This window comes from Gadus macrocephalus, chromosome 13 (assembly GCF_031168955.1).
Source record: "Gadus macrocephalus chromosome 13, ASM3116895v1".
NCBI lineage: Eukaryota > Metazoa > Chordata > Actinopteri > Gadiformes > Gadidae > Gadus > Gadus macrocephalus.
Window position 1 is genome coordinate 5,346,078 of NC_082394.1, and position 14,011 is coordinate 5,360,088.

General features: G+C 46.5%; 1 protein-coding gene across 2 annotated transcripts; it reads right to left on the reverse strand.

Moving 5' to 3' along the window:
- Positions 1–5,274: 5,274 nt before the first annotated feature.
- Positions 5,275–13,965, reverse strand: LOC132470175 (MAP kinase-activated protein kinase 2-like). Of its 2 annotated transcripts, none has more exons than XM_060068521.1 (10): positions 13,443–13,965; positions 11,836–11,975; positions 10,999–11,063; positions 10,453–10,532; positions 8,226–8,352; positions 7,166–7,241; positions 6,845–6,969; positions 6,505–6,590; positions 6,336–6,413; positions 5,275–6,153 (listed from the first exon to the last, which is right to left on the reverse strand). In XM_060068521.1, the coding sequence occupies exons 1-10, from the start codon at positions 13,677–13,679 to the stop codon at positions 5,971–5,973; spliced, it is 1,197 nt and encodes a 398-aa protein (XP_059924504.1). In that variant the 5' UTR covers positions 13,680–13,965; the 3' UTR covers positions 5,275–5,970. The 2 variants fall into 2 exon arrangements, with proteins under 2 accessions (XP_059924504.1, XP_059924503.1); XM_060068520.1 differs by having other exon boundaries at positions 6,336–6,416; positions 13,443–13,964.
- Between the last annotated feature and the right edge of the window lie 46 nt (positions 13,966–14,011).

Genomic DNA, 14,011 nt, shown 5'->3' on the forward strand with positions numbered 1-14,011 from the left:
TTTTTTATCGGTCGTCATGAAAAAAAACATGAGGGGTAACACTGTCGTTTTTTATCGGTCGTCATGAAAAAAAACATAAGGGGTAACGTTGTTGTTTTATATCGGTCGTCATGAAAAAAACAAAAGGGGTAACACTGTCGCTTTTTATCGGTCGTCATGAAAAAAAACATAAGGGGTAACACAGTTGTTTTTTATTGGTCGTCATGAAAAAAAAAGAGGGGTCACACTGTTGTCTTTGTCAAATAAAATATAAGGGGTAACACTGTTGTTTTTTATCGGTCGTCATGAAAAAAAAATAAGGGGTCACACTTGTCTTTGTCAAATAAAATATAAGGGGTAACACAGTTGTTTTTTATCGGTCGTCATGAAAAAAAACATGAGGGGTAACACTGTCGTTTTTTATCGGTCGTCATGAAAAAAAACATGAGGGGTAACGTTGTTGTTTTATATCGGTCGTCATGAAAAAAACAAAAGGGGTAACACTGTCGCTTTTTATCGGTCGTCATGAAAAAAAACATAAGGGGTAACACTGTTGTTTTTTATTGGTCGTCATGAAAAAAAAAGAGGGGTCACACTGTTGTCTTTGTCAAATAAAATATAAGGGGTAACACTGTTGTTTTTTATCGGTCGTCATGAAAAGAAACATAAGGGGTAACACTGTCGTTTTTTATCGGTCGTCACGAAAAAAAACATAAGGGGTGACACTGTTGTTTTTTATTGGTCGTCATAAAAAAAAAAAAAGGGGTCACACTGTTGTCTTTTTCAAATAAAATATAAGGGGTAACACTGTTGTTTTTTATCGGTCGTCATGAAAAATAACATAAGGGGTAACACTGTCGTTTTTTATTGGTCGTCATGAAAAAAAAAAAAGGGGTCACACTTGTCTTTGTCAAATAAAATATAAGGGGTAACGCTGTTGTTTTTTATCGGTCGTCATGAAAAAAAACATAAGGGGTAACACTGTCGTTTTTTATCGGTCGTCATGAAAAAAAACAAGGGGTAACGCTGTTGTTTTATATCGGTCGTCATGAAAAAAAAAAAAGGGGTCACACTGTTGTCTTTGTCAAATAAAATATAAGGGGTAACACTGTTGTTTTTTATCGGTCGTCATGAAAAAAAACATAAGGGGTAACACTGTCGTTTTTTATTGGTCGTCATGAAAAAAAAATAAGGGGTCACACTTGTCTTTGTCAAATAAAATATAAGGGGTAACACTGTTGTTTTTTATCGGTCGTCATGAAAAAAAACATGAGGGGTAACACTGTCGTTTTTTATCGGTCGTCATGAAAAAAAACATAAGGGGTAACGTTGTTGTTTTATATCGGTCGTCATGAAAAAAACAAAAGGGGTAACACTGTCGCTTTTTATCGGTCGTCATGAAAAAAAACATAAGGGGTAACACAGTTGTTTTTTATTGGTCGTCATGAAAAAAAAAGAGGGGTCACACTGTTGTCTTTGTCAAATAAAATATAAGGGGTAACACTGTTGTTTTTTATCGGTCGTCATGAAAAAAAAATAAGGGGTCACACTTGTCTTTGTCAAATAAAATATAAGGGGTAACACAGTTGTTTTTTATCGGTCGTCATGAAAAAAAACATGAGGGGTAACACTGTCGTTTTTTATCGGTCGTCATGAAAAAAAACATGAGGGGTAACGTTGTTGTTTTATATCGGTCGTCATGAAAAAAACAAAAGGGGTAACACTGTCGCTTTTTATCGGTCGTCATGAAAAAAAACATAAGGGGTAACACTGTTGTTTTTTATTGGTCGTCATGAAAAAAAAAGAGGGGTCACACTGTTGTCTTTGTCAAATAAAATATAAGGGGTAACACTGTTGTTTTTTATCGGTCGTCATGAAAAGAAACATAAGGGGTAACACTGTCGTTTTTTATCGGTCGTCACGAAAAAAAACATAAGGGGTGACACTGTTGTTTTTTATTGGTCGTCATAAAAAAAAAAAAAGGGGTCACACTGTTGTCTTTGTCAAATAAAATATAAGGGGTAACACTGTTGTTTTTTATCGGTCGTCATGAAAAATAACATAAGGGGTAACACTGTCGTTTTTTATTGGTCGTCATGAAAAAAAAAAAAGGGGTCACACTTGTCTTTGTCAAATAAAATATAAGGGGTAACGCTGTTGTTTTTTATCGGTCGTCATGAAAAAAAACATAAGGGGTAACACTGTCGTTTTTTATCGGTCGTCATGAAAAAAAACAAGGGGTAACGCTGTTGTTTTATATCGGTCGTCATGAAAAAAAACATAAGGGGTAACACTGTCGTTTTTTATTGGTCGTCATGAAAAAAAAAAAAGGGGTCACACTTGTCTTTGTCAAATAAAATATAAGGGGTGACACTGTTGTTTTTTATCGGTCGTCATGAAAAAAAACATAAGGGGTAACACTGTCGTTTTTTATCGGTCGTCATGAAAAAAAACATAAGGGGTAACGCTGTTGTTTTATATCGGTCGTCATGAAAAAAACATAAGGGGTAACACTGTCGTTTTTTATCGGTCGTCATGAAAAAAAACATAAGGGGTAACACTGTCGTTTTTTATTGGTCGTCATGAAAAAAAAAAAAGGGGTCACACTGTTGTCTTTGTCAAATAAAATATAAGGGGTAACGCTATTGTTTTTTATCGGTCGTCATGAAAAAAAACATGAGGGGTAACACTGTCGTTTTTTATCGGTCGTCATGAAAAAAAACATAAGGGGTAACACTGTCGTTCTTTATTGGTTGTCATGAAAAAAAAAAAAGGGGTCACACTTGTCTTTGTCAAATAAAATATAAGGGGTAACACAGTTGTTTTTTATCGGTCGTCATGAAAAAAAACATAAGGGGTAACTGTCGTTTTTTATCGGTCGTCATGAAAAAAAACATAAGGGGTAACGCTGTTGTTTTATATCGGTCGTCATGAAAAAAACATAAGGGGTGACACTGTTGTTTTTTATTGGTCGTCATGAAAAAAAAAAAGGGGTCACACTGTTGTCTTTGTCAAATAAAATATAAGGGGTAACCACTGTCGTAATTTATTGGTCGTCATGAAAAAAAAGATATTTGAAAATAAATAAATAATTGTCCTTGTCAAATAAAATATAAGGGGTAACACTGTTGTTTTTATCAAATGAAACGTAAAGGGTAACACTGTATAGAATATAATAGAAACACACACGCACACACACGCACACACACACACACCAATCAGATGGATCCGACCGGGATTTCCGTTGTGATGGGTTTCCTCCATCAGCGACTTATAGAATAAACAAATTATGTAAAACAAAACCCCTCTTTCATTTTAAAATAATAGTATGCAAATATGTTGAATAGGCCTCCATCTTTGTTATACTTTTAAAATGTTCCTATATAGCCTATTTTATAGCTTACACACTGATATTTTAAAACAGGAATGCGAAATGCGAAATGCATCCTGGGATATTTAACCGTCCCAAGTCCACACCATGGACATATTGGGCTAGTGGCTAGCCCCACCAGGAAGAAACACTCTGAGCATGCGCATTTCAATGTTTCCAGTCCAATACACATTGCATTGGGCCGGTGGGGCTAGAGCCCCTCTTGCACCTCCAGACGAACTCAGCCGGAAGAAGCAATCCAGGGTCGACTAAAAATTAAATAAAATCATGAACTTGTTATTTTATAGTACTTTCTGAGGAGATAATTTATATATATATATATATATATATATATATATATATATATATATATATATAAATATATATATTCTATTTTTTATATATATATATATTTTTTCATTTTCTTTTCTTTTTTTCTTGTGAGAGTAGCGACTTGCCCCTAATGACAAGTCACCACTGGTCATTCTGACCGGGGACATTTAGAATTGTCGGTCCTCCTCATTTTTTTCCGGTCAATGACTGGTAATAACCGACAACGGAAACTCTGCTATAAACCGGCCTAACTTTCACCGTCAACACCGAACCCCTTCTTCTTCGCATGGCTGTCAACTTCCGGAACACTCGCTAGTTAGATTTTCTCAAACAGCAGTTTCAAGTACGGGTAGCATAGAATTAACGTTAGCCAAGTGGGGGCTCCATGATTGCTAATGCCGCGTTTCCACTGCAGGGTGCGGAACGGATTGTATCGCAAAGGTGCGCAAGGGAGGGGGCGGTGTAGCCCAGCTCAATTCCGAGGTCGCGTTTCCAACGCCGACAGTACCCTTTAAGGTAGGCCGGATGTCGATCGCCGCGGCAGCTACGTAAACATCGTAAACAACGTCTTCCTCCCCAAGAATGCAGACGAACGTCTCCACCTTGTTCGCCCAAGCAAGCGTTTTACGCGACATGTTAATTGTAAAGAATAATACCTCAAGGCTACTGTTTGTTTGTTTTTATCCCCACGTCGCCCGGAAGTGATGATTCTGTCGACCAATCAACGGAGGGGGTGTGTAGCTAGAATTTCCCGGGACCCTTTCAGGCGTCTCGTCTCGTTTTCAGTACCCCAACGGAGGAGTCCTGAAAACAAGGCCAAAACGGGTACGGCTAAGTCCGGGTCACGCCCACTTTTGGCGGTGGAAACGCGACCCGTTCCGCACCTTGCAGTGGAAACGTGCCACAAATCTAACGAGAGAGGTAAAATTGCCATTAAGGAAGGAAAGCATAGTAGGCTATGCTTTGCGACTGTGCTTCGCAGTATGCCTTGCGAAACCCAGTTTGACTTTCGAAACACCTCGTGATTGGTCGATGAAAAGCTACCAGGAACGCCTAATGGGCGTTCGTGTGTCATGACGGAAACGCCCAAGCCTGCCGCTGGACCCTTCTCGCACACACACACACACGCGCACATGCTCAAACTCGCACACGCAGTCACACACCCACACACTGCATTTCATTGTATACACTAGCGTTTTACAACATCTATTTCATGTATGCTTCCATTTAGTTAGTTGTACGTTTCTCTTGCACCATACATTTACTTTGTGGCTGTTAATTATTTATCCTGTAGGGCAGGCGATGGGGTGAATTCTAAACGACCGCAAATCACACATTTAGTATACTCAGTTTTTCCCTTTATGCAGGGTCGTAATGCTCATACTTAATTATATTAGAATTTATATAACAAAATACATATTTATAATAAAATTACGAAATTATATAATAAAGCTAAACCATTGATTTTAGTTGACGGTGTCCGGTGGTTGTGCGTGCTGTTTGTCCACGTGGAGGTTCCGTAGCCCAGCAGACGCTGTGGCTCTGTTGTTGAGGTTGTGCCCCATTCAATCATAATTATCTTCACACTATCATTCAAATCCAATCATACAAATTTTATTGAACATTTAAAACCGTTAAAACACATCAGAGGCACAAGGCGTGAGTTAGGGAGTTGGATTGTGAAAAAAACATAAAAGCTATGAATGTTTCAATCAGCCTCGGTCAGCCCAGTCCGCTCCTACTCCACCCAGACCGTTCCTACTCCACCCAGTCTGCTCCTACTCCACCCAGACCGCTCCTCCTCCACCCAGACTGTCTCTACTCCACCTAGACCGTTCCTACTCCACCCAGACTGCTCCTACTCCACCCAGACCCCTCCTACTCCACCAGACCGCTCCTACCCCACCCAGACTGCCCCTACTCCACCCAAACCACTCCTACTCCACTATTACTCCACCCAGATTGCTCCAACTCCATCCAGACCACTCCTACTCCACCCAGACCGCCCCTACTCCACCCAGACCGCCCCTACTCCGCCCAGACCGCCCCTACTCCGCCCAGACTGCTCCTACTCCACCCAGACCACTCCTACTCCACCCAGACCACTCCTACTCCGTCCAGACCGCTCCTACTCCACCCAGACCGCCCCTACTCCACCCAGACCCCTCCTACTCCACCCAAACCGCTCCTACTCCACCCAAACCGCTCCTACTCCACCCAGACGGCCCCTACTCCCCCAAGACCCCTCCTACACCACCCAGACCCCTCCTACTCCGCCCAGACCACTCCTACTCCGCCCAGACCGCCCCTCCACCCACGCTGCCCTGCTCGTCCTCCCCCCTCTCCGCTGCCTCGGGCGCCGGCCTCTTGCGTCTCTTGATGAGCAGCGGGTTGTTGGAGGTGTCCAGGTCTTTGATCTTCACCTGGTCGTAATCCACTCGCATGGTGGCGAGAGCGCTGGTCATCTCCTCCTGCCAATGAGAACACAGGTTTATGTTGTTGTTGTTACGCTTGAACCGGGCTCTCTGCCGCCCCCTGGTGGCTCCTCTTAAAGGACCAGGGCACAGTGTATTGGCGTATTGGCGTATTGGTGCTCTGCTGCCCCCTGGTGGCTCCTCTGGTATATGTGTGTCATCGCAGTGTTCAGCCTCACCTTCACGTCGTCCCACAGCTCTCTCTCCTCCGTCAGCACCCTGGAGGTGTGTAGCGGGGTGGGCGGGACCTCCATGGCCTGCTGCCGTACGGAACCGAGGGAACACAAAGTCACGCGATGGACACTAACAGGTTCACTGCAGCAGGCGTGTTCATAAAGGTACACTCACACTGATCCAGGGGTGGTTCATAAACTGTCCGATGGTCATCCTCTCATTAGGGTCCGTCTTCAGTAACTGGACAATGAGCTGTTTGGCTGAACAATCAAAACCAGGACCAGGACCAGCACCAGAACCAGGACCAGAAACAGTAGCAGAACCAGGACCAGCACCAGAGCCAGGACCAGGATCAGAACCAGAACCAGGACCAGAGCCAGAACCAGAACAGAGAACAGAGAGAGCAGAGGAGTCACACGCTGGCCTTCACAGAAACGCCAGAAACCAGAAACGCCCCAGAGGAAAGCAGTTGAGCTAGCAAAGAATCATGGGTAATGGAGTTTCTGTGCCTCACCTTGTTCAGAGACGTCCTCCCACTCCGGGGTGGGGAACTCGTACTGGCCCATGCGGATCCTCTGCTTCATGCCGGGGGAGATGGCCGCGCCCGTGTTGGAGTAGAAGGGGGGGAACCCACACAGCCTGCAGAGGAGAACCAATCAGTACGGGGCGGTTGGACACGCACGCCTCACGCACACACGCACGCACGCACGGATACTCACAGGATGTGCATGACACACGGCCAGAGACCACATGTCACCCACAAACACATACACTCACACACACACACACACACACAACGACACACAACTACACACACACCCACAGCGATACTCACAGGATGTACATGATGACACCCAGAGACCACATGTCACATGACTTGTCATACTTCTCCGGGCCGAGCACCTCGGGGGCTGACGGCAGACAGACACACCATCACCATGAGGACAGACAGACACAACGTCAACATGAGGACAGACAGACACAACGTCAACATGAGGACAGACAGACACAACGTCATCAGGAGGACAGACAGACAGACACAACGTCACCATGAGGACAGACAGACACAACGTCAACATGAGGACAGACAGACACACCATCACCATGAGGACAGACAGACACAACGTCAACATGAGGACAGACAGACACACCATCACCATGAGGACAGACAGACACAACGTCAACATGAGGACAGACAGACACAACGTCACCATGAGGACAGACAGACACAACGTCAACATGAGGACAGACAGACACAACGTCAACATGAGGACAGACAGACACAACGTCAACATGAGGACATGAGGACAGACAGACACAACGTCATCAGGAGGACAGACAGACAGACACAACGTCACCATGAGGACAGGAGGACAGACAGACACAACGTCATCAGGAGGACAGACAGAAAGACACGTCATCAGGAGGACAGACAGACAGACACAACGTCATCAGGAGGACAGACAGACAGACACAACGTCATCAGGAGGACAGACAGACACAACGTCACCATGAGGACATGAGGACAGACAGACACAACGTCATCAGGAGGACAGACAGACAGACACAACTTCACCATGAGGACAGACAGACACAACGTCACCATGAGGACAGGAGGACAGACAGACACAACGTCAACATGAGGACAGACAGACAGACACAACGTCAACATGAGGACAGACAGACACAACGTCAACATGAGGACAGACAGACACAACGTCAACATGAGGACAGACAGACACAACGTCAACATGAGGACAGACAGACACAACATCACCATGAGGACAGACAGACAGACAGACAGACAGACACAACGTCACCATGAGGACAGAAGGACGGACAGACAGACAGAACGTCACCAGGAGGAGGAGACCCTCTGCATGCAGAGACCTTACCCACGTAGTAGGGGGTGTAGCAGGGGGTCTGCAGGGAGTTGTGGATGGTGGTCTCCTTGGCGAAGCCGAAGTCGGTGAGCTTCAGGACGGCGTTGCTCTCCTTAGTGGAGTACAGCAGGTTCTCCGGCTGGAGAGAGAGAGGTAGAGAAACTACAAGGTTACTACACTGGAGCGAGGAGGAGGACCATGTTATCACTACATGTGATCACTACATGTGATCACTACATGTTATCACTACATGTTATCACTACATGTGATCACTACATGTGATCACTACATGTGATCACTACATGTGATCACTACATGTGATCACTACATGTTATCACTACATGTGATCACTACATGTGATCACTACATGTGATCACTACATGTTATCACTACATGTGATCACTACATGTGATCACTACATGTTATCACTACATGTTTTCACTACATGTTTTCACTCCATGTGATCACTACATGTTTTCACTACATGTTTTCACTACATGTTTTAACTACATGTGATCAGTACATGTGATCACTACATGTGATCACTACATGTTATCACTACATGTTTTCACTACATGTTTTCACTACATGTGATCACTACATGTTTTCACTACATGTTTTCACTACATGTTTTAACTACATGTGATCACTACATGTGATCACTACATGTGATCACTACATGTTATCACTACATGTTTTCACTACATGTTTTCACTACATGTGATCACTACATGTGATCACTACATGTTTTCACTACATGTTATATCACTACATGTTATCACTACATGTTACTACAGCAGGTTCTCCGGCTAGAGAGAGAGAGAGGTAGAGAGACACCTGAATTTTACTACTGGAACCGGAAGGACCATGTTATCACTTCATGTTATTACTAGTGCTGTCAGGCGATTAAAATATTTAAACGCGATTAATCGCATTAATGTCATAGTTAACTCGCGATTAATCGCACATCTTTTTTTATTCTAAATATCCCTTGATTTCGTGCTGCTAGCCTTTTAGTGAGATCAGAGAGTGTTGAGAAGGACAGTAAGAAGAGCGACCCGCAGTGGTAGGCCTATCGTAAGACGTCAATAGCAAAGGCTTTTATTTGTTTCAATCACTGAACTTTCGAACAAAACTCTTGCTCAGCAAAGATGGGAAATACTTATATTATTAACATCATTAATACTTATATTAATTATTTAAACCAGTATGAATATTCCTACCGTACGTAGGCCTATACACATTACCAGGCTATCGAATAACGGCCACGCACACGCACACACACACACACACACACACACACACACACACACACACACACACACACACACACACACACACACACACACACACACACACACACACACACACCGTGTGCGACTCCTAGGACTATGGGCTGGTGGATAATTCAAAAGAAATAATTTATTTTAATTTTCTCTGCCTTGGGCCCCCCCACAACTGTCCACCTTTCCCCCGCAGTCTGACGGCCCTGCACACACACACACACACACACACACACACACACACACACACACACACACACACACACACACACACACACACACACACACACACACACACACACACACACACACACACACACACGGTGGCGGAGTGGTAATCGGGAGAGTCAGGAGAATTCGCGGTGGGCTGTTAACGTTTCGGGGCTTTCGGGCTGATTACTGCGGGATAACAATATTGCGTTTATTAAAGTTCCTTGCAGCACCGTCCGGCAGCCTGAGCTGTGCCCCCGCCACCTCTCTTTCACTCAACAGACGCAACGTCGCAACCAAGTCTATTTTGTTTAGAGGGGAGTAACTGAGCGGCCCCTCCCGAAGTGGTACAGCCCAGGTGGGCCTTGAACTGCGATTGGTCAGAAAGACGTAACAGCATTGAACTCTCGTGCAGGCTCGAACAGAGTGTAGCTAGATCTGGTATGGTGTTGTAGTTTTTTCTAACGTGACTAGTTGTTGCTAGACAGCAGGTGAAAAAACGACAACGTTTGCCAAGCCAAAAGAGCGTTAATCGAGCGATAAAAAAATAAACGCCTCTAAAATTGGTTTGCGTTAACGCCGTTGATAACACGTTAAACTGACAGCACTAGTTATTACTACATCTTTCTTCAGCAGGTTCTCAGACTAGCAAGAGAGAAGGTAGAGAGAAACCCAATGGTTCCTATCCCCCACTGTAACGAGTAGATCATGATATCATTATGAAGCTCATCGTTAGGATCATCTACCTTCACGTCTCGGTGGGCCACGTCCATGCAGTGCAGGAACTGGATGGCCGAGCCGATGTCCCGCATGATGTCAGACGCCTCTGTGGACAGAAACCCCCGGTTACAGAGGACAGGACACCCCGGTTACAGAGTACCCCCCGGTTACAGAGAACGGGACCCCCATCACCTCCTCCATCACCTCCTCCTTACTCTGCCCTGCCCCCCCATCACCTCCTCCATCACCTCCTCACCCAGCCCCGCCTCACCTTCACCTCCTCCATCACCTCCTCCTCACTCGGCCCCTCCTCCTCACTCTGCCCTACGCCTCCACCACCTCCCTCTCACTCGGCCCCTCCTCCATCACCTCCTCCTCACTCTGCCCTACCCCTCCACCACCTCCTCCTCACTCGGCCCCTCCTCCATCACCTCCTCCTCACTCTGCCCTACCCCTCCACCACCTCCCCCTCACTCGGCCCCGCCTCCATCACCTCCTCCTCACTTGGCCCCGCCCCTCCCCCTCCCCCCTTTAACATGGAGGTCCAGTTAGTTCTCTGAACCAGTGTTCACCTCTCTCTGTGAAGGCCTGGTCCCCTCGGTGCTGGATGCGACTAAACAGCTCTCCGCCCTCCATGCTGGGGACAGGACAGGACAGGACAGGACAGGACAGGACAGGACAGGACAGGACAGGACAGGACAGGACATCAAATATAGATCAAATGTAGGACATGATGATTTTATTGCTGATGAATATTAATTTTGAGACAGTTGGTCATTTGTCTTGTGTCTTTCGGATCAGGCCGTGAATGTTCAGTCTTTCACTTTAGACGTCTGGTTACATTAAGCTAACCCTCTGACATCCAATCAGGACGTTAAGCTAGGCCTGTAGAACACCCACTAACCCTCTGACAGCCAATCAGGACGTTAAGCTAGGCCTGTAGAACACCCACTAACCCTCTGACAGCCAATCAGGACGTTAAGCTAGGCCTGTAGAACACCCACTAACCCTCTGACAGCCAATCAGGACGTTGAGCTAGGCCTGTAGAACACCCACTAACCCTCTGACAGCCAATCAGGACGTTGAGCTAGGCCTGTAGAACACCCACTAACCCTCTGACAGCCAATCAGGACGTTAAGCTAGGCCTGTAGAACACCCACTAACCCTCTGACAGCCAATCAGGACGTTAAGCTAGGCCTGTAGAACACCCACTAACCCTCTGACAGCCAATCAGGACGTTGAGCTCCACCAAACAGTCCAACCAAGGGATTGATCAATCACGACGAGATAAAAGAATACCCTTAACACATAGTACCTGGTCCAGAATCAAACTCAATGTCAGAGACAGAATGAGGAGAAAGACCTCCTTGATGGAAGAACCAAACCGGCCGAGCTGAGATGTTCCTCACCACTCCATCACCATGAGCAGGCACCTCCGGCCCTGGTGCAGGTTCTCGTAGAGGCTGAGGACCCGGACGATGTGCGGCCCGGCCAGCGCCCGGCAGTGCAGCTCCATCTCGCGCCGCGCCTTCGGAGTGTCGTACAGGATCTGGGGAGCAACCAGGTCCAGAGAGGCTTTAGATCAGACCGCGGGGAGCCTGGAGGCCACCAGACCACCCCCACATGAAGATATGAACACATGAACACATGAACAGGACCCCAAGCAGAGGCCCGGGTCCAGAGAGATGTAGGAGTGAGGAGCAGAACCATCAAAGAAGCCAAGATCCGGGCTGGTCGAGTTCTCCAATGGGCCTCTACGCTGGAGAACCGAATAGAACTAAAGCGTGGAACCTTCTGTCTGAAGTGAGCAGGAAACCATCAGCCCCCCCACATCAAGGACTGCTCATAGACCGCCGGCCCTGGGGCTGGAACCCACAACCTCCCAGCTGGGAAGGACGCTATGACCACTAGACTCTCCCGGGGGTCGTTTCCTTGGTTCCTTGGTCCCTAACCACTAGACTCTCTTGGTCTTTTTCCTTGGTCCCTAACCACTAGACCCTCCTCCCTTGGTCCCTAACCACTCGCCTGTCCTGCCCTTGGTTCCTGGGTCCCTAACCACTGGACTCTCCTCCCTTGTTTCCTTGGTTCCTAACCACTATAATCTCCTGGTCTTGTTTCCTTGGTCCCTAACCACTACTCTCCTCCCTTGGTTCCTTCGCCCACTAAGTGGAAGGCAGTGTGATATCAGACCGGGTAATGAGAGTGCTCTGAAAACATGAGCGTCACTCAGACCTTCAAATGGATCACAGTGTACCGGAAGTGCCACTGTTTGTTTTACAGAGAGAATTGGGATAATTGTATTATTTCTCGAGACTTTTAGCAAACAGTAGCCGACCCTGGTAGCGGGTTTGGACGGCGCATTGAGAAGTATAAAACTTGCGTGGTTAGGAGGAGATGGTGGAGCTGAAGCCAGTTTGGACTCCGCATCCCCACGGGTAAGCCTAATCCTAACCATAAACCTCAACCTACCAAAAACCTAACACTAGCCTTAACGCCAAACCTGACTCAGCATTCTTGGTTAGCATAGCCATAACCACAAGGCCAAACACAAACCAGAGTCTGACTTCCTGTGTTTAGTCTCTGAAGGCTCCCTGACCATCACTGACGTCATCGACAACCTCTTCTCTACATTATTTACCAGTGAACCAGATGAGCTTCTAGGTCATACTGGTCTCCTGTCCTCCTCCTGTCCTCTATCCTCATCATCAACTTTTTTTTATTTTATATTTTTAGGTAAACAATCACTTCCAGTGGAGAAATCTGAACCGATGTATACCATTATAGAGGAACCGATGTATACCATTATAGAGGAACTGATAGCGAGCCTTCAGAATGAAGCAGCTGGACCAATCAGAAGCCTCCTGGACCAGTGACTGACAAGGACCAGTGATCGACCAGGACCAGTGACTTACACGGACCAGTGATGGACGGGCCTTATTGATGACTTGCTCATTCTTAGTCTACTTGTTCCAGTGTCGTGTGAACCAAGTGCATAACGACCCAGACTCGAGCTCACCTTGAGGGCACACTTCTGACGGGTCTTCTTGCAGAAGCACTGCAGCACTTTGCCGTTGATGCCGAAGCCCAGGACCCGGGCCGTGAGCGTGTAGTCCTGGGTCACCGATGTCCTCCTGAACTCCAGCTGGACTGGAGCTTCTGTCGGGACCACCGGGTTCCCTGGACCGGAGAAGAACCCGCTCAGGGTGGTCCCCTGAGGATCAGGATTCTTCTGGTCCTCGGTTTGGTTCTGCATGTTTACCCGAATACCCTCACTGGCTCCCGGCCAGTGGTCCTCCCCTCCGCGTCATCATCTTCAGTTCGAGTCCCGGAGGAGCTCGTTTCTTTCCGTGGTGAAATATATTTGAGTATAACAGCTAAGAAGCTTTTACAGCAGATGCACTCGAAGACGCGTTGATATGAACGGGTCCGATAAGTGATAACAACAGGAGATAACGGGACGGGAGACTAATCAGAAGACGTGACTCGGTCCTCTCCCTGCAGGGTGTGGGTTCCATCCCCGCTGCTTCCTGCTGATCATCTGAAGCCTCTTAAAGACACACGACGGATTAACGAGACGGCGCATTT

Bases quoted from the DNA above. Each gene is read 5' to 3' on its own strand.
- LOC132470175 (XM_060068520.1), bottom strand. From the start codon at position 13,679: ATGCAGAACCAAACCGAGGACCAGAAGAATCCTGATCCTCAGGGGACC. The intron at 8,353-10,452 runs GTAGATGATCCT...CTCTCTCTCCAG, and splicing joins TGGCCCACCGAGACGTGAAG to CCGGAGAACCTGCTGTACTC. The intron at 7,242-8,225 runs GTAAGGTCTCTG...GTCTGCCGTCAG, and splicing joins CTACACCCCCTACTACGTGG to CCCCCGAGGTGCTCGGCCCG.